General features: G+C 39.0%; 1 protein-coding gene across 3 annotated transcripts in view; it reads left to right on the top strand.

Annotated features, from left to right (window-relative positions):
• Positions 1-417: 417 nt before the first annotated feature.
• Positions 418-21,490, top strand: part of BMS1 (BMS1 ribosome biogenesis factor) — a 57,438-nt gene continuing 36,365 nt past the window's right edge. For 2 of the 3 annotated variants that reach the window (XM_045568194.1, XM_045568191.1), the window contains exons 1-13: positions 472-565; positions 2,503-2,712; positions 3,580-3,770; positions 4,723-4,802; positions 7,909-8,097; positions 8,614-8,756; positions 9,450-9,571; positions 9,987-10,180; positions 11,006-11,145; positions 12,942-13,714; positions 13,904-14,005; positions 15,121-15,275; positions 18,909-18,990. In XM_045568194.1, the coding sequence (XP_045424150.1) occupies positions 2,537-2,712; positions 3,580-3,770; positions 4,723-4,802; positions 7,909-8,097; positions 8,614-8,756; positions 9,450-9,571; positions 9,987-10,180; positions 11,006-11,145; positions 12,942-13,714; positions 13,904-14,005; positions 15,121-15,275; positions 18,909-18,990 (2,347 nt within the window). In that variant the 5' untranslated portion in view covers positions 472-565; positions 2,503-2,536. The other variant, XM_045568192.1, reaches the window with a different exon arrangement.

The raw sequence follows: 21,490 nt of genomic DNA, 5'->3' as shown, positions 1-21,490 counted from the left end.
CCCCATCTAGTGACAGCCCTTTGGGCGCGTCGGGGAACAGGGTGCGCAGGGCTTTCGGAGGGCACGAGCCCGGTGACCCCGGGGGAACCAGGACTAAATATGTCTCCTTCCGGCTTTTGTACCGCACCAAGGAACCACCGCCAGGCCGCACGGTCGCCCTGGCATCAGCGGGGACTCGCCACTCACGGGTCCCACCGCGGGATTTGCCGTGGGGCGCGTGCCCGTTGGCCAGGACCACGCATTCCGGGGCGGGACGTCCCGGCAGGGCGAGCTTCCGGTGGCTGCGCCGTACTCAGCCAATCACGAGCCTTCCTTCCGGCTCTCCCCCCGAAAGTCGTCCCCCTACTCCATCGGTTTATTTCTTTCTGCCTTCGTTTCCCTCCGGTGAGTCAGCGCGAAGGTGAACTTCCGTTTCCGGCAGCGTCCATGCGGGTATGAGGAGCGGCAGTTGTGAGCCCGGTAACTGCTGCAGGTTGCGGGAGGCGGCGGCGGTGGGGTCCCTGGGCCTGGGACTCTGGGCGCATTACGAGTCGCGCGCGTGGAAGGTCCTCCCTCGGTCCTCCCGGTCAGTCTTTGCTCCCAAGGAGTTCCTCACGCGCTGGACAGATTTCGTTCCTGCCGGAGGGGCGCTCCGAGGTCGTTGGGAGAGTGGCGGGGTGAATTCGTGCGTAGGTCTCGGACAGGGAGGGAAGGTGGTGGGGAGAGGTTTCCTGGCCGGGTTGTCCCAGCAGGTGACTTAGACCTTGAGCCGGATCTGTTGACTCCAAATTCTTCTTTATTTTTTCCCACCAAAAAGAAAGAAAGAGAGACACATTTAAAATGTAGCAGAGAAGAAAAATAATTTTTCTGAAATCACACAGCTATTTAGTTTCAAAGCGTTCGTAGAGCTCAGCTCTTCTAACTACCTGCCAGTGTTCTTGACGCTATGCTGATATATAACGACTTTTTATTTCCGCTGGGGTGTGTGTTTTTGGGAAGCCACTGAATGACTTCTGTGCTCCAGTAGCACTCAGTGCAGTCTTCCGACGTGGCCCTAACCTCATGTTTTGGAAGATACTCATTGGGATTTCCTCCACTTATCAGATCATGGCTGTATCCATCTCTCCTAGCCCGGTGCCTAACACATCCTAGGCAGACACAAACATTTCTTAAACTGGAATAAATTCATTACCTTAGCTGAATGAAGTGACAACCCCTCCTCCCCCCTTTAAAACCATGTCATCAGATTGCGTGCAGCCTGATTTCCGTAAAAACTCACTAATCCAGTGGTTCCCAATTTATGGGCCCTGGATTCCTGGGAAGTTCAGAATCATTGGAAGGGTCTTTCCAAATTCATGCGGTCTCCAGGCATCACCCAGAACCTGTCATCTCACAGAGTATTACTGTTTTTCAAATGTATGTAAATGACTGTTACATTTAGGAATTTTATGGAGTCAACAGGTACTGAAAGTGATATTGTTGTTATGTTGGGGGAGGTCATTAAAATGTTTTCTTCTTCTTTTGTTTTTTTTTTTTTTTGAGACAGAGTCTTGCTTTAGCTGCAGTTCAGTGGTGTCATCATAGCTCATGGTGGCCTTGAACTCCTGGGTTTAAGATATCTTCTTGCCTCATCCTGGAGTAGCTAGGACTACAGCCATGCACAGCCACACGTGGCCTAAAATGTTTTAAATTTTTTATTGAAATTTAAGTTTTAATTTAAGTTAGGAAACCACTTAAAATGAATTAAAAAGTAACTTAACCAGGGAAAACCATAAATTTCATTTTTTTTTATGAAGAGATGCTATATTAAATATTAGTTCAACCAACAGGAGTAGAAACTGCTTAATCAGCCCCAATTCCACTTCTCCTTGTTATGCTATAAATTAGATGAGTTACCTTGTTAGTCCAATTGACATCTAGGCCGGAGGTGTCCAGTGTGGTAGCTATATGTGGCTATTTAAATTTAGAATTAAATTAATTAAAATTATCTTTTTTTTCAGTTTCCCCAAATACATTTTAAATTCTCAGTAGCTGCATGTGGTTAATGGTTACTGTATGGAAAAGAGTACAAGGCCAATCATGGTGGCACGTGACTGTAGTCCCAGCCACTTGGGAGGCTGAGGCAGGAGGATCCCTTGAGCTCAGAAGTTTGAGGTTGCAGTGAGCCATGATAATGCCACTGCACTCTAGCTGGGGCCACAGAGCAAGACTCTGTCTCAAAAAAAAAAATGTACAGATATAGAATATTTTATCCTCACAGAAATGGACACTCGTGATGTTAACACTTAAGATGAGTTAAAAAGTAACTTAACCATAAAGAGTAAATTTAGCAGAGGTAACTCATCTAATTTATAGAATAACAGAGAAAAGTGAAATTAGGGCTGATGAAGCAGTTTCTACTCCTGTTGGGTGAGCAAATATTTAATATCTCTTCATAAAGAAATGAAATTTACTGTTTTTCCCTGAGTGTTGCCCAGATTGTGAAATGCTTTCCCCACTTTCACCCCTACCCCATTCCTTTAGGTTAGAGTTATTTGTGAATTGGTAAAAAGCCACTATGGAGACTAAGGACCAAAAGAAACACAGAAAGAAAAACAGTGGGCCCAAAGCTGAGAAGAAAAGGAAACGGCACCTGCAGGATCTCCAACTTGGAGATGAAGATGATGCTCGGAAGAGAAACCCCAAAGCTTTTGCAGTTCAGTCTGCTGTGCGGATGGCTCGATCCTTTCACAGGTATTTGGTGATTCTTATATTTATTCTTTTTTAAGTGGTAGGAGCCTCTCACAGATGACAATGTGGATTTATGAATCTAGTCCAGCTACAAAGGATGTAGAGATGCATTCGGAATGGCTTTCACTAAAACCTGAGTCACCCTCCCCATGGAGCTGTTTTGCCTCCAGCATCTGTACACCGATTGGTGCTTTTTGCCCAAGAGAAAAGCATTTATAGAATTTGATTTATAGAATTTGTTTGTTCCTAAACTTTAAACAATTTCTATGGTGATAAATGTGCTCTTTTTGTTTTCTGGATATGTTTTATATAGGTGTAATGTCAAATAGTAAAATTGTAATATTTAATACTAAAATAGCTTTATTTAGTGAGTCTTTGCCGTATGCCCGGCAGTGTACTTTAAACATTATTGAATTAAATTCTTCCAGTAGCTTTTTGAGAGTAGGAATTATTCTTGTCCTCATGTTATGGATAGGAAAACTGAGGCTCAGAGAGCAAGTTACCCCCAGTCATCTTACCAGTAGGAGTAGTCAAATTTAACTGCAGTAGGAGAGTCAAATTTAACTGCAAAACCTCTGCCTCAGTGTTTGCCTTTGGTTTTCTTTTAGACTCTTAAAATCAATTCATAAAACAATCAGATTTAAGGAGCATATGATTAATTTTTAACTCTATACTATTGAAGTCATCTTGTTATATCTTTACTGAAGACCAGTTATTTCACTTGGGGCCAGAAGTTAACAATTAACAAGTAATTGTGCTCATATATTGTCTGTTCTCCTGTCTATGATATCAACACTTATAAGGTTGATACCTTTTATTCTCTTATATTTGAAAGTGAGTTTGCTTTTTTAAATTCTTTTTTACAAATAGGACTCAGGATCTGAAGACAAAAAAGCATCATATTCCAGTGGTTGATCGCACTCCTCTTGAGCCCCCACCAATAGTGGTAGTGGTGATGGGGCCTCCAAAAGTTGGAAAGAGCACCTTGATACAGTGTCTCATTCGGAACTTTACTAGGCAGAAGTTGACTGAGATCAGAGGCCCTGTGACGATTGTGTCAGGTAAGGGGTGCTGCCACAGAGCTTTGTGGTAGGTGGTGTTGTCTGTGGGACGTGCGTGTCTTTGTTTTTTTCTTGAGTGGAAAGTGTTAAAGTAATATTGTCATGTCGTGTTACTTCTCTTGGGTTTTCACTAATTTGTCTGTAGCTTCAGAAAAGGATAGGTTCCTAGAGATACTGATGTAGATGTATACCTTAGTTTGACTGCTGTACGACTTTGCCAAGTGTGTTCCTTGGAAAGGCTCAGCAGGCCTGGTCACCATGAGCACATTCATTTAACAGACCGTAAGTATCTCTTGTGTGCCAGGTGTACCTGCTTGCCCTCTTAAAGCCACATTCTTATGGAAATGAGACAGAGTTTTTTCTCTTTTTCCTGTGAGAATTTGTCTGCTTTGGGAGATAATGACCTTTCTAAGCTTGAGGGAGGATGAAACAGATTCCCAAAATGGCAGTGGTAGAATCTGAAATCCTATTAATGGTGATAATGTAGTGGAATTAAAGCTTTGCTTTATCTTTAGAATATCCTTATTTTCTTGACCATTTATTTTCTTTTAACCGTTATTTAGAAATAGTTATTGTTCCATGAATATTCCTTTGCCTTAGGTTTGATGATATTTTTAGCTGTAGTGAGAGTATGGGAAAATTTGATAAGAGATAAAAGCATTGGCCTGCAGCTGACCAACACGGTCATCATGAAGACTGCCCAGTCAGAATTTTCCCTGTTTGAGCACGTATTCATTTGTGTAGACTTTTGATATTATTTTGAACTTAAAAAGAACATAGCAAGAGAGCAAGATGGAATTTATTTTACCAGTTTTCTGCTAAAAAAATGAACTTCTGGCACACTCCTGTAAACATATATGGTGTTTTACTGGATGCAATTAAAAAAATGATAGAGTTAATGGGTAGAGTTTTTTTCAGGATTTTTTAAAATTTTTCATCTTTTCACTTATAGGTAAAAAGCGCAGACTCACCATTATCGAATGTGGGTGTGACATTAACATGATGATTGATCTGGCTAAAGTAGCAGATCTGGTAAGTCAGCAGGGGCAGCCTGGGATGCTGGCAGAGACTTACAGCAAGCAGTGTGGTAGGTTATTTATCCTGTGTTGAAGGGAAGAGAACTTTACAATTATTAAAGGAATGGTGAGTATCATCAGGGATATAATAAATGTGATTGAATTGATAATTATTGTTATCTTAATAAAAATGGAATGTGCACAATGAAATGTATTCTAAAATCTAAAAGCAAACCACAAGGTGGAGAAAACTTAATGAACATAGGTAATTAAGAGCTCACTAACTTATACATGCATATGTATACATATATAATAGTAAATACCATTTCTTGGACCTTTCTTGGCACTGTGCTGCTTTTTACAAATTTAGCTTATGTAACCCCCAATACACCTGTGAGGTAAATAGGTATTATCTACAGTTTGCATATGATGAGATTGAGGCTCCCAGCAATTAACGAACTTGTCTGAGTATGGGACCCTGCTCCTGATAGTGTCAGAACCTCCATTCTTAATGATTATGATAAAGTACGAACACAGATTATCCTGAAGAAGTTGTATCAGTAGAAAATCTAGACAGTACTCAACATACGGAAAACATGCAGCCTCAATTGCGTTTACAGAAATGGTAGCGTTCATTATTTTTGATATTCCATTCACTGTCTTTTAAGTTAGCAAATGTAAAGTAAAGTAAAACAAAAGAAATTAAGCCATATTGACCCCATTGAAGTGTGGGTGATGGATACCTTGGTTTTTTTTTTTTTTTTTTTTTTTTTTTGATTGAGCTTTTTCTGGAGAGCTGTTTGGTACAAAGAGCTGCAGATTTTATCCTTTGGGCCAGGAAGGGTCCTAAAATCTAAAATAAAAAGTAATATAGATTTTAAAGGTGTGCCATTTTAATGTCATAAAACTAAACACTGTTCAAGTTTTGAACATGTAATGTTACCATTAGTAAAAATAAGTATTATTGTTACCACAAAGTAGTTAACTTACTAAATCTTGTGTATTTGAAATGATTGAAATAGTTCAGCATAGAAGTCATTAGTTTCTCCTGTATGTAAAATATAGCAAGTTTCTAATTTAAAAAGCATACACGTTAATAGAGATGTCTTTTGTCTAAATCTTTTTAAGATTTTAGAAGGGAGCGCACACATTTGGTAAAATATTCAAATTATACTGTGGAGTACACACTATGTATGTTTTCTCTTTCCTTGCTCTGATCCTTGGTGTCTCAGTTCTGTTCAGAGCAGTATCCTTCCACATATGCAGAAACACATGCAAAGCTTTAAAAACAGAAAGTGTAATTTATTATGCACACTGTTCTATGCTTTGCCTTTTTTTTTTTTTTTTTTTTTTTGAGACACAGTCTCACTTTGTTGCCCTGGCTAGAGAGAGTGCCGTGGCGTCAGCCTAGCTCACAGCAACCTCAAACTCCTGGGCTCAAGCGATCCAACTGCCTGAGAGCTTCCCCAGTAGCTGGGACTACAGGCATGCGCCACTATGCCCAGCTAATTTTTCTATATATATTTTTAGCTGTCCATATAATTTCTTTCTATTTTTAGTAGAGACGGGGTCTCATTGTTGCTCAGGCTGGTCTCGAACTCCTGAGCTCAAACAATCCTCCCGCCTCGGCCTCCCAAGTGCTAGGATTACAGGTGTGAGCCACCGCGCCCGGCCTATACTTTGCTTTTTTAATGTAATGTATCTTGGCGATATATAACCAGTAAGTACTATAGCTCAACCTTTTTCTTTAATACAGTGTTCCATGGCATGGCTACACTGTAACTTAACCTGGCTCATGCTGACTGCTCTGCTCTGGATTGTCTTAAAGCTTCCTAAGTCATGACAAAGGCGAACTTAATACATGGCTTTGAGTGTGTTGTGCATGTGAGTGCGTTGGGGGAGTAATACAGATTTAGTTAACAAAGATTGCCAACTGAGGGACTGTTTGCTACCTTTTCTTCCTGATCCTACAGCCAATTGCTTGCCCCTTGGGATTCTGCAGGGTCAAATAGGGTGTCAGGATAGTCTACCTGACCCTTGATTTATTCCAGCGTCACTGAAGAATTCTGCTTGCTGGCTCAGTCTGGAGCAGCAGGTGTGCTTTCTCACAGCACTCAGTTGCTTACCTGCATGTATTCTGTGGTTTAGGATGTGGATGTTCCCTAGTTTAGTCAAACATGGATGTTTCTGTTTCTATTTTCTGTTACTTTTGTTAGCTAGAGAAAGATGAGAACAGAGATGTCTTTAATATATAAGCTAGAAATCTCCAGGTATCAATTCTGAAATTATTTTGCATATTTGAAGGGTCTTAAATTTTAAAAATTGATCCAGTCTGCTTGTATTTTCTTGTAGATTACCAGTCACCATAACTATACTATTTTTTGACTCAATTCTAAACTAGTGGCCTTTAAAAAATTATCTGAGCAATTAAATTATACATATTAACATGTAAGATGGAGCTTTTACATTGTATTCACAGTAAAAAACAGATTGGGTTTTTTTAGGAAGATTGAGACAAAAGATTGGTTTTCTGTACTTTTTAATATTTTTCATTGATTATCACTTCACATTTTTTGGATGTCAGAGACCTATTATTTGGTTTCTGTGTTTGAAACTTGTTATTGGCCTAAAAAGACCTTACAAAAAACTTCATTTCTTGAAGTCGGAATTATTAAATAGCAGCCAAATTAGCCACGACTTTTTCTGAGTTATTTCTCATACATTCATATTCTTGAAATGGAATTTTATATCCTTGTGGGCATTGTCTTATGGTTGCTTTTTAGAGCAAGTCAAGGGTGGTGGTTTCTCTGTCGGGGTGACACCTAGGTAGTCATTTGGTTTAGACTCTGGAGCAAGAGTTGGCAAACGTTTTTTGTCAAGGGCCAGATAGATAGTATGTTAGGCTTTGTATGTCATATAGTTTCTGTTGCAGCTACTTACCTCTGCATTTGTAGTGCACAAGCGGCCACAGATAATGTGTGAGTGAATTAATATGGCTGTATTCCAATAAAACTTTAGTTAGAAAAGCAAGTAATGGGTTGGATTTGGCCCCATTTACTTACCCCTGGTCTAGATTTTTTAGTTTGGTAGCTTCCTTGATACATTTTGTGTTCTGTTTTTAGGTGCTGATGCTTATAGATGCCAGCTTTGGGTTTGAAATGGAAACATTTGAGTTTCTAAACATCTGTCAAGTTCATGGCTTTCCTAAAATTATGGGAGTTCTCACCCACCTAGACTCCTTCAAGCATAATAAGCAACTGAAGAAGACAAAGAAGCGATTAAAACACAGGTTCTGGACAGAAGTCTACCCGGTAGGAAGAGGAATAATTATTGGATACTAACACTATAATCCTTTTAAAATAGAATGTAGAGACATTAATAAACATCTCTGTAGGATTCACCTTCTGAGTTTCCTTTATGTATCTATTCACAGTCCTCATACTCCCCCTTTACCAGGCAGTGTTGGCTCTATTTTTGGGTTGTTATTTAATAGAGTGTGTCAGAATTTTCTCCCAGTTAAAGGATTAGGCATTGCTACTCTTCCCAACCTTCTGTACTCACAGAACGTTTGCTGTGCTCAGAAGCCTCACTTACCTCCCAGCGTCATGCGCAGGCTGATGCCACTGTTCAGCTGGAGAGCATTCTGTCCCTCTGAGACCCTAACATAAGTCCTAAAAGAAGCCAGCAGGGATCCAGAAGCATCTGGACAGTGGCTTTGCTAGAAGTCTCCCTTTTTAGGATTGCTTGTTATTTAGGACCTTTATTTTGGTTCAGTATTAACAAGAATTTAATTGAAATTTAATTTTTAATTTTCTTTTAATGTTTAGGGTGCCAAGCTATTCTACCTTTCTGGAATGGTACATGGAGAATATCAAAACCAAGAAATTCACAATCTGGGTCGTTTTATTACAGTTATGAAGTTTAGGCCTCTCACATGGCAAACTTCTCACCCTTATATCCTGGCAGACAGGTAAAAAATGGATGTAAACTTTTCTTCCTGGCCTATATACATCGAAGCTAAAACGGTTAGAAAAGAACAGTGATAGCACTTCTTTTGGGCCTATTTGAACAGTGGGGGGAGAAGTATAGGTGATGGAAAATGTCTACTTATATCATCACTTAAAGGTGCTGTGCCTTTTGGAGTAAATCACTTACGCTATATTTAGGAAACTGGGAGGATTTTGAAGCATTTAAGATTATAGGATGTGTCCCTGTCCTACTTTCAACCTTAGCTTTCAGTGACACTGTCTTTGTGCATGCGAGTCATTCAAATGTGCCTTGACTTTCCTTCCTTAGTGCTTTTCCTTAACTGGTTTTCTTAGCTTGGAGTACTCTTCCTCTACCTGCTGGAATCCAAGCCACACTAAAAACCCCAGGTCACATGCTGATCCTTTTCTAAAAGGGATTTTCTGAATCTGTTCTTCACCCTTTCCTGACCCCAAGTGGCCATCATTTCCCTTTCTGGTGTCTTACGGAATGAGACACGACTGTGTATTTGCTCTTCTTCCTCTGGTGGAACGTGAACTGTGCTTCCTTATTTTTCTGTGTTCTAGTTTTCTAAACAATGTGCTTAATGAACAGGAATAGGACACGGTGAGTCATTAACATACGAAGGGAGGTATAGGAACTTCTGACATTCATTTCTGCCATATGATTTTTCTAGGATGGAAGATTTGACAAACCCAGAGGATATCCGAACAAACATCAAATGTGACCGAAAGGTGTCTCTTTATGGTTATTTAAGAGGAGCACACTTGAAAAATAAAAGCCAAATTCATATGCCAGGTATCCTCTTGTTGTAAAACATACTAGAAATATATGTAGAATTGTTGGGGTGGCTTTTTTTTTCTTTTTTATTTCAGCATATTATGGGGGTACAAATGTTTAGATTATGTATGTCTTTTAACAATTTCTTAGGAAAACTGAAAAATGACCAAACAACGGAGAGCTAAAGCTGCCTTGCTGGTGGTTATAAAAGTAACCCAGCCATGTGTCGACCTGCAGAGGTGTTGACTGGACTGAATCTCCTCTTCTCTGACCCTGGTGTCATCTAGCTAGAGAGGCACAGTTCCAGTGTTGCAGGATGCCCTTTTTTAGCACCATGGCTTAAGCCTTTGACCTGTAGGGGCATTTTTACCAACGGTTGATACTTGTTGCCTCCCTGTCAGCTGAAGCTGGCTTCCTGGGTTCTGTCTTTCAGGTGTAGGAGATTTTGCTGTGAGTGATGTCAGTTTCCTCCCAGACCCCTGTGCTCTTCCTGAACAACAAAAGAAGCGCTGTTTAAATGAGAAAGAGAAGCTAGTTTATGCACCTCTCTCTGGAGTTGGTGGTGTGCTGTATGACAAAGATGCTGTCTATGTTGACCTTGGTGGCAGCCATGGTTTTCAGGCATCGGTGAGATAGGAGTCTTTGCTCTGAATTCTCATCATTGTTTCCTAACCTAGTTTTTATTACAGAAAGTAATGTATTCAGCCTTTATTTATTGCAGTTTTTCTTGTTTATTTATATTTATGATAAAAGCCCGTATGCATATCAAAAATATACAGAATATAGTGAACACTTCATTGTACCAGAGTACTTCTTTTTTTTTTTTTCTTTTTTAATTTTTTTACCCAGAGCCACGCCCAAGAAGTCTTGTGCAAGTGGACTCCCAGAGTACTTCTTTGTATAATAATACTTTTGTACCATTGTAGCAGAAAGTCAGAGTCTAGTCCTCCATGCCTCTCTGATCCAGTGCCAGGGTGTGGGCACTGTGGTGTCTGTGGCCTGTTTCTCTTTATACAAAAGTGGTGTTTTCCAGCTCTTGTTGATCCTTTCTCTTTTTCTCATTCTGCTTTTCTATTCAGAATGGTCTCCTCATTCTGCTTTTTAAAATGAACTCCATATTTTTATTTTGTAATTCTGAAATGGGATTTTATTGGGTTAAAATGATATTTTAAAATGCTAGAAAAGCTAGATTTCTGTAGAATTGGGACCTATGGTTTTTTAGGTTAGTATTTAGGTTATGCGGTTACATACTCCATGCACTTTGTAAAAGTTTAATGAAGAGGGAGATCAATTTCAAGCTTTGTAGTAACAATTTTCTTCTCTTCTTTTTGAGACATTAACAAAGGTTCTCAGGAACTGTGTTTAGGATAATTTTGAGAAATGTTGAAACCCATGTGTTTCTCCAGAGTGCTTGTGCGTTCCTTACTTTCCCTTTCTTGGTTGCCTTGGCAGGACGAGGCAGGGCCCACTCATGAGCTGGTCCAGAGTCTCATCTCCACCCACTCCACCATTGATGCCAAGATGGCTTCAAGTAGAGTGACACTTTTTTCTGATTCCAAACCACTAGCATCAGGGGATATAGAGAACCAAGGGTAAGTCTGCTGTTTTTCTGTTTTTAATAAAAGGTATTATATTACAGAAGATTATATCCCCCATAACTCTGCCATCATAACATCTTGGTGAGATTCACCCTAGATTGTTTTGCTTTGCATATACAGGTGTTTCTGAGGGTCTTTCACTTACGGAACATTACATGAGAATATTTTTTCGAAATAAAGGATTCAGTTTTTAACAGACCCAAAATATTCCTCAAATACCACAAAATCTTTTCCATATGTTGCTTTTTGTTTCTTATGAGACCTGAGGCCACTGGCTTTCTTTTGAAAAATGGCCAAAATATTAATACTAGAGCTTCTTTAGGTGACTGTCCGGAAGCCACATACCTTGTCTCCTGAAGTTTTACTTATTATAGTATAGCATCTCCTGTGGGTAGATTTCCACTGATGAATGGTGTATGTGAATTATTTTTTAGTCTGGGTTGGAATTATACATAACAGATGCAAAACATTGGTTTTGTTGTATTGGCTTATGACTCTCAGTAAAAATCAATCTGAAGATGGTTGACATTATCTAGCATGTAATTTGTTATAATGTGCATAAACTACTTAGCATGATGCCTTACAGACAAGAAGTATTCACTAAAAGACCATTATAAGCCATGTTATTATTAGCTGTCTTCATTTTTGTATGTTTTTCTAGTCATTTTTGTCTATATGGATACTCTTCTAACATAGTTCCAGTTATAGTGTCTGTCAGTTTTTTCATCCTTAGCATTTCCTTTTTCTATACAGTGTTTATATAATCATCCTTTTGTTAATATTGGTGTATTCTAAATTGTCCATTCCCTTATGGCGTAATTTTTAGTTTTTGCTAATTGATGTTTTTGTAATTTTATACATAGTGCTACATTAAGTTTTTATTTCAACCTGTGGTTTTAGCATCTTTTTTCTTTTTTTTTTGAGACAGTGTCTCACTCTGTTGCCCAGTCTAGGGTGCACTGGAGTCATCATAGCTCACTCTAGCTTCAAACTCCTGGGCTCAAACAATCCTCCTGCCTCAGCCTCCCAAGTAGCTGGGACTATAGGCATGCACCACCATGCCCGGCTAATTTTTCTATTTTTAGTAGAGACAGGGTCTCATTCTTGCTCAGGCTGATCTTGAACTCCTGAGCTCAAGTGATCCTCCTGCCTTGGCCTCCCAGAGTGCTAGGATTACAGGCATGAGTTACTGTGCCGGGCCAGCAAGATCTTTCACTTCACTTCCTCCTTTATTTCAGTATCACTGTTGATGAGTGGACATTTGTTTCATTCTGTGTCATTATTCTTTCTGATGCCTACATTGTCCCAGATTTAGCTGTGGGAGCCCTTAGCCTGTCTCCTGTGTCCTTTCAGCACATCTCCATTAGTCTTTGAGCTCTTCTTGCTTTCTAACACAACAGAATGATCTGGGCTTACTTTGTCCTCTCTCTGCTTTGGGCCTGGAGTCAGCCAATTTCTCTTAAGCATCATGTGTTTCCAGCTTGGAAATTAATCAGCCTTCCAAAAGATCTACTAAACATTAAGTTCCCTTCTGAGCAATTTTTTCTAACATTGGATTAAGAAAAGTGATTCCTTTATTCTCTGCATGCTCTTTTGAAGTATGTTGTTAGGGAACTAAGCATGAGTTTGCTTATTAAGTGTTGCAGTGTTTATCAAATCGTTTTTTCTGTGCTATCCCATCTTAAACCATTCCTTGACATTTTTGTTTCTTTGTATTTTTATTGACTATATTGCTATTTCTACATTAGCTGATTGTTGTATAAATTGAATTATTTTGCTTGGTAACACAGGCTTTGGATGCCAAAAGAGGAAAAGCAAATGGATTTGAAAACTGGTCGAGTACGTCGGAAAGCCATTTTTGGAGATGAAGATGATGAATCTGGAGATGGTGGTGATGAAGATGATGATGAAATATCTGAAGGTGACAGGTTGGAAAATGACTCTAGTGATGACAAAACAGAAGAAGAGGAAGATGCTGAAATGACTAAGTATAATAAGTACATGACAGTTAAGGGCATCAAGCGGCAAAAACTTGAAGAGCTGGCAGAAGACAGTGAGGTGGATTTGCCGGCATTTGCAGATAGCGACGATGACCTTGAGAGAAGCTCCGGTGAGGAAGGGGAGGTGGAGGAAGCCGAAGAAAGCAGTGAAGAAGAGGAGGCCACTGCAGAAGGAGAGAGTGGCATTTTAGAGTCGAAGGCTGTTGAAGAAAGTGGTAAAACAGGACTCTGGCCCGCTAGTCACTGGGGTGACCATGTGAATCTGGAGAAGTCTTTGCCATTGGAGAAAGCAGCTCTCCCCACTTCCGATTCTGGTCACTGCACAGCTGAAGAGGCGTTTGCATCTGAAGGTGAATCTGAAGGAAGCTCCTCACTCAGTTCGGAGGAAGAGGACTCAGAAAATGAAGATGTTATTAGGAAAAAGCATCCAAAACCTTCTCAGGTGGACAGTGGTCAGAAACTGGGGTCAGAGAACTTAATTGATGAGACCAGTGATATAGAAGATTTGCTCAAAGAGGAAGAGGATTACAAGGAAGAAAATAACTATTCCCTAGAAACTTTAGGTATGCTTAAATTTGATTGGCTGCAACTCTAAACTTGGAACTCAAAATGTTGCTGTAAGTGGAATGTCTGCATTTGGGGGTCTGCTGTTTTGGAGATTTGTTAACTGTTCAAACGTTGCATTATGACTATTTTGAAGCAGGGGGGGACAAGTAAAGAGACCTAACTGGAGGCTGGCATTGTCATTTCAGGTGCCCTCAAGTGGAAGGAAGACCTTTCCAGAAAGGCAGCTGAGGCCTTTCTGAGGCAACAACAGGCAACTCCAAACCTCCGAAAGCTCATTTATGGGATGGGTAAAGAACTCTGGTTCAGAGCTAGAAGTGTTTGAGTTTCTTAGATTATTTTCTGAAAAGGCGATGAGGGAGTTGGGTGGAGGATTGAGCTGGTATTTTTGTCATCCATAATTCCTGGCCGTCACACTGTCACATCTTATATTTAGCAGACTTTTTTTTGTTTTTTTTTTTCTTTGAGACAGGGTCTCACTTTGTCACTCAGGCTGGAGTGTGGTGGCACAATCACAGCTCACCGCAACCTCCACCTCTGGGCTCAAGTGATCTTCCCACCTCAGCCTTCCAAAGTGCTGAGATTACCGGCGTGAGTCACTGTGCCTGGCTTACGTTTGGCAGATGGTTTTACTCATAAGCTCATGAGGACTGCAAATTGACCGTTTGAAGTAGATTTACTGGTTTGCTATAAATTTTTTGATGTGAATACTGTCCATTACGTCACATTGTACCTCCTATTTAAAAGTCCTTCATGAGAAATTTTTGTAGAATTTATTGTCAGGAAAATATTTTTGCCTGTAAAAAATCTTTTTCTCCTTGCTGAGAATGAGAACCCTGTGTAATGCATTCATTCTCCCTTTTGCCCTTGTCCTCTGATTTTATGTTTTATTAAACTTATCTATAGGTTGTTTTTGGAAAAAATAATGCAAAAATAAATTTAAAGTGGTGAACTGTATATTATGCTGCCCAGTTACCAATATGATTAGACATTTGGGTGAGGAGGATCGAATTGGAGGGTTGTTGGGTACTGATTTTCATTAAGGTTTTACCTAAGTACTCCTAGTTGTCAGAGACTCACAACTCTTCCATAGTAATTTAAACCTCTGCTTTTAAATGTCCCTTTCCTCCTCCAACACCCAATATTCTCACTCCTCAGTGAACTCTTGGCTGCTGCTTTGCAGGAGATCAGGAGTCTTCCATACATGTTGAGCAGTAGTTTCCTGGCCTTTCTTCCCCTGTGACTAAGCTGCTTTCTCTGTAGCTGACTCACTTGGGGCTATCACCATACCTACCACAAACTTAGTCCCCTGAGTTTTAAGACATTTGGCTTAAGTGGTTGAAGATGATAAGTCCTCTAGGGCTGTAATTTTGTTCTCACTTTTCTATCATGGTGGTTTATTTAGTGACAGAGGATAATGAAGAAGAGGGTGATACCCAAGAAGAACTTGGAGGGCTGTTTCGTGTCAGCCAGCCTGAGAGAGCGTGTGAGCACAAGGCTGACTCTTTGGACTGCTCCAGGTTTCTTGTGGAGGCGCCCCATGATTGGGATTTAGAGGAGGTAAGGCTGAGTGCTGTGTTTCGACTTACGAGAGAATTGGGGAATTGTTCTAAAAGATTATGTGATTTCAACATTGCTTACTAGTTATTGGCTTCTTATTTTTATAAGACAACAGGTCATTTTCACAGATACTGCAGTGGATATTTCATGTATCCTAAGCCATAACATGTTCTGATTTTAGTTAGACCGTGTGTGCATGTGTTACGGAGGAAAGGAGTATGTTCAATTTTTAGTGTGGATAGTAGTGTTAATCTTTGTTTTGAAGCATCACACGTAAGTTTTCATACATGTGAAATATTTTGTGTCCCTAATTAACATTTATAGTTTCTACTATTTGTAACCCAAAAAAGCTATGATACCTATAAATATTCTTCCCTCAGCTCACCATTCTCTAGTCACATGGGAATTCATTTAGTTCTCAAACTTGCCAAGGCCTAATCCCGTCTTAGACATTTCCCCCTTCTATTTTCTTTTGTTTTTTTTTTTTTTTTTTTTTGGCAGAGTCTCGCTCTGTCACCCTGGGTAGAGTGCAGTGGTGTCATTGTAGCTCACTGCAACCTCAAGACTTCTGGGCTTAAATGATGCTCCTGCCTCAGCCTCCTGAGTAGCTGGGACTGCAGGTGCACACTGTGATACCTGGCTAATTTTTCTATTTTTAGCAGAGATGGGGTCTCCCTCTTGTTCAGGCTGGTCTTGAACTTCGGAGCTCAAGCAATCCCCCCACCTCGGCCTCCCAAAGTGCTAGGATTATAGGCGTGAGCCACTGTGTCCAGCCCCCTCTATCTTCTTTTCTGGAATGTTCTGATGTTTCCAAGGCTGGTTTTCTTTTTGTCATTCAGTTTAGCTTAGGTGTCTCTCCTCAGAGGGGCCAAATCATTGTCATGTCACCTAGCATAATTCACTAGGAAGCACTTAATACACTATGAGATTTTATTTACCCATTAAAAAAATTTATTTTAGAGATGGGGTCTTGCTATTTTGCCCGGCTGGTCTTGAACTAGGTTAAAGTGATCCTCCCACCTCAGTCTCCTGAGGAGCTGGGATTATAGGCATGAGCTACTGTGCCTGGCTGTTTTTTTTGTTTTTTTAATGGTGAGATTTAATACAGAAATAGAAGACCACATAAAAATAATTAACTCAATGAATTGCTAGAAGGTGAATACTCATGTAACCACCACTCTGGCCAAGAAATCAAGCATTGCTGCTGCCCAGCAGCACTGTGTGTGACCACCCCAGCTGTGTCATTTTCCTCCCTACGGGAGGAACCATGATTCAGATGCTTAGGGTAATCCTTTCCTTTCTTCATAATTTCTTCTTTGATGTTTGTATCACTAAATATCATAGTTTACTTTTACCTGGTTTTTATTGTTTTGCACTCTGCCTTTTAAATTTCTTAATTGAGTCTTCCCCCTCCCTCCCCATTTCTTTTAAGTTAGATATTATTTCTTTAAGATATTAAATATTTGATGGGTAGAGTTTCTCATATTCTTGATTTTCTGTATCGTATTGCATCCCTGTGTGCAGTTTATCAGGCTCTTTCGTCTGTATTTCCTATAAATTTGTGCGCAGCAATACTAACAAAAGTTTCTGTGATGATGTAAATATCTGAGCTGTGGCCACTTGTGGCTATTGATCACTTTAAATGTGGGTAGTGAGGCTAATCAAACTTTTAATTTGATTTAAACTTTAATATTAATTTAATTTAAATTAATTTAATTAAGATTAATTTAAATAGCCGCATGTTTATAGTTACCCTATGATCAAAACATCTAGAAGTTTGATAGGATTTAGGTTTGATTTTTATTTTTGGCAACACTGTTTCATAGTTGATGGTGTTTTATCATTAAGAGGCACATAAAGTCTAGTTGTCTCTTCATGATGTTAGCAATTATTGCTACTCAATGCCTAGAACCTTATTGATTTCTTAAGACTAGTGATGTTCTATTCGATCACTTCTGTTATTACCCAGAATACTTCTATAAAGAGAAACTTGCCCATATCTACTATTTGGTTACCCAGTTCCATATAAGCAAGGTAAGGGTAAATGCTTGATTTTTTTTAAAAAAATCAGTTTATGGAAAGATTCTCCAAAGGTGACTCTTTTTTTATTTTTTTTCTCTTTTAAAGTATCATTATGAAGTCATGCATTTAAGTATAGTTGATGTGCTTCATTCTACTGTGCCTGTTATCCTTACTGATGCTCATGTTGATCCCATCCGTGGCCTGTGGGAGGCTCTTGATGTTGGCTCCTGAGTTCTTTTGACATGATCCTAGTCATCCTTGATCGAGTCTTTGCTTTGTGGTGTGATAGGAAATCCACATCATCTTGTGCATTTTTGATACCAGACTTGGAATCAGCCATAAGAAATCCTCATTTTTTTTTTTTTTTTTTAGAGAAAATGGTATTTCAACCTCACTCTCTAGGCATAGGAATGCTTACTGCCATGAATTGGTCATTGTTTCTAGGCCTTCTCAGTGACCAGAACTAGGAGAATTCATACAGACATTTTTCAACTCAAATTCAGGACTGTGTCTTAGATCTGTGTCCATTTTTCCACTGGAGAATTATTCTCTGGTTGAATCTGAAGATGATGAAATTAGAAAATCACATAATTACTCCATTTGCTTTATCCCATATTACTCACAAAACAATATCAGGGTAATATGATTACTGAAAAAGTTTTCTTTTCTCATGCACTCTCTCATTTCTCTTTTCCCACCAGCAGTGTATGTGGGTTCTAGTTTATCCAGGTCTTCACCAACATTTGTCATTCTGTCTTTTTGATTATAGCCATCCTAGGGGGTATGACGTGCTATCTCATTGTGGTATTGATTTGCATTTCCCTTATAGCTAATGATGTTGAACATCTTTTCATGTGCTCATTAGCCATTTGTATTTGTATGGGCATTTATATTTATATATGGCTATTTATATACATTTACATGTATTGTATATATGACTTCAAATGGCCAACATGAAGAGATTCCCACAGGCCACAGATGGGATCAGTATGAGCACCAGTAAGGATAACGGGTGCAGTAGAATGAAGCACATCAACTATATTTAAATCCATGACCTCAAGTGGCTTCTTGACCATTTATTTACTCTTTGAAGAAATATTTTCTTATCATTTGCCCATTTTTTTAAATTGGGTTATTTAGTATTATGAATTATTTATATCATCTACATAATAGTTCCTTGTCAGATACATGATTTGCAAATATCTTTTCCCATTCTGTAGGAATTAAGCTTTCAAACAGACACGATAGGTTTGGATTAACAAATAGCAAGACCAGCTTTGTAAAATAATATCTCACTGCATTGCCTTAGAAACCTTATTAAAGCTTGAAAATTAGTTGAATTAGTAAATATCTGTTTGCTTACTTATGAAGTCAGTGGCCTAATAGTACTTCCCTTATCTGCTATTATATTATGACATGTTTTATCTTTATGGTTATGCTGTCTGCATCAAAGGTAGAGTTATCCCATAGGTCCACTTGGAATGAGAATATATGTGAAAGTGTCTTGAGAAGTATTTAAAGGCAAGTTGTTGCCCACTACCATTTCTTAATAGCAGTTGTTTTGTTGAGTGATTGGAGCATATCAGCTAAGTGCTGACTTTTCTGCTTAAGGTTATGAACAGTATCAAAGATTGCTTCGTGACTGGGAAGTGGGAAGATGATAAAGATGCAGCCAAGATCTTAGCAGAAGATGGTAAGTAAAGAGCTGCCTTCTTCAGAGAAGACCAGCTTCTGTATACTTTTATTTTCTTTCATATTTAAAGTTATAGTCAAATTAGAAATAATAGTCAATTGTGAAATGCCGGGAGTTAGCTACTCTCCCAGCAAAACAGGTCCCAGGCAGGATCATTGAAAGAGATTTGGAAATAATAGAGACAGAGACAAAGTAGTTTAAAGTGATGGGGGAGTCAGGGATCCTCCAGCATTCCCGTGAGCTAGGAGGCCCTGAGTGAAATCCCACATCAGTATTTATTGGTATAGCAATTAGTTGTTAGTGGTTACAGATTTATGTGTACAGATTATTCGTTTAGGTCTCAAGGCTCCCCAAAAGTTTCTAGGGGCCCCTTGATTAATTCTATCTATGTGAGCAAATGGTTAGAAAATTTTTCTAAGATAAACTTCTTAAGCCCTAAGTTAAGAGTAGACCTAGCTGAGTATACAAGTTAAAGATAAAATTCCCAATTAGCAGAAAAGCTAAAATGGAAATACAGAGACCATGTATTTCCTTATCTGGTTTCTCATTAACTGAGACGTGATCAGGAGTGAAGCAGTGAGGCCACTTGGTTTTAGCTGCAGGTGTCTGCTGGGTGGGCATTCTTTGATCAGTCCTTAACCTGTGACCCCATGCCGAGCTCTGCATTGCACAAGCATTAGGCGCTGGCCTGCAGGTCTCGAGACAGGCATTGCTTTGCATTTGCCCCTGACCGGTGAAATGCCCCCCTTGTTGCTAAGCAGCTTCTGGTCTGTGAACTAACACGCTCACAGATTCCTTCAAGGCAAAGCCCTGCAAAACTCATGAAACGTTTCATGTCTCTTAGCCCTATTTCCCAACAGTGAAATACTTTGGGGAACTCTGATAGGAGTTAAGGGTAATATTCTGGTTTCTCCTTTCATGATGATTTTATTTTCTCCCCTTGGCTAACTGATTGGTTAAATACAGACCTTAAAAAAGGAAAAGAGAGAAGCTTTCTATAAATTTTATTATGCATTTCTTACATAGATTTTATGTGCGTGAAAAGTGTATTCAAGTGTAATGTTTATATTTTTCTTTTGATGAAAGATAGTAGGCATTGTGGAAAATGTTGAATAAAAAGTACATATCATACCAGAATTCCACCACCTGCAAAAAACCTTTGTTAACCTTTTGAAGTATTTCCTTCTTGTCATTTAAAAATTGTGTGTAGATATATAAATTCTTTTGGTTGTAATCATACTTTATATAAATTTTATCATTAAATTTTTTCAAAGATTTTGTTTTTGTGGTTTAAATTTCATCCTATAATTCAAGTTACAATTCTATTGTCTGACATTTAAGCATTTTTGTACTTTGTCCACCCTGAGCAAACTTGAAATAATTCTTGGATCACATTTTTTATTTTTGTAAGATAGATTCATCAACGTTAGAATTGAGTCATTTTTACGGATCTCAATTGCCAAATGCTTTTTCAGAAGGTCATTCTTATATACGTGCCTGTGAGCAGTGTATCTTACTACTTATTTTATTATGTTCATTTGGCATTGAGTACTGTCTATTAAAAAAATATATTTTGCCATTTGAAAAATGGTTTCTTACATTTGTAACTAGCATTTCTTTGATTATTTGTAAGTGATAATATTTATTTAAGGTGTATTGGTTGTGACGTTTCTTTGGTGAATTGCTTATTTGTGTCCTTTGCCCATTTTTCTAATGGGGTGTTAATGTATTTTTTACTAATTTGTAAGATTTCTCTCTAAAGAATTTCTTTCTGAAGGATATTTATCCTTTGTTGTAAATCTTTTTCTGTATTTTATCATTTGGTTTCCAATTTTTTAGTATTACTGTGAACGTTTTAAAAGATTATATAGTTAGATCCATCAATCATTTTGGGGGGGTTCATTTTATTTTTTCTGTAGAAATCCTTTTTTATCACTGCATTAACTGGGGCAGTTTAACAGATTTTCATTGCTAAAAAAAAAAAAAACTCACATGGCCCAAATGACAGTGCTTTCAAATCTATAGTTCATTATAGGAAAAGGGTGCATGGAGCAATATCAGTGCAGGCTGCCACCCAGGTCAGGCTTACAGAGGCCAGGTGCAGTGCCAGCTATCCTCCCTTTTTGAAAGCTGTGGCTGGACACACTTTCATGGAACGCCCACCCAGGCATCAGGAAACTGAGTGGAGTCTTGGCTGGACTTTCGCACTTGCTTATCTCATGGGCATAATCTACTACATAACCGGCTTCCCATAGCAGAGCCCTCTCAGCGTCTTACCTCTTCCATCCCACTGTTATCAGTAAACTGTGCTGACAAGCTCCAGAACAGATGGCTCCCAAACTCATTGTACCTGTGGTTCCAAAGCAAGAGGCTGATTAATAATGTTTTTGCATTAATCAGGGGTCCATGCAAAACAGCTCAGGCTAATTCCAGACCCTTGGAATGAACCCTTACAGCACAATCACTGTAGCACTTAAACCTTGGATGGTTAGCCCTAGAA

This window comes from Lemur catta, chromosome 14 (assembly GCF_020740605.2).
Source record: "Lemur catta isolate mLemCat1 chromosome 14, mLemCat1.pri, whole genome shotgun sequence".
NCBI lineage: Eukaryota > Metazoa > Chordata > Mammalia > Primates > Lemuridae > Lemur > Lemur catta.
The sequence above is the reverse complement of the archived record's forward strand: the minus strand, read 5'-3'. Positions and strand labels throughout refer to the sequence as shown.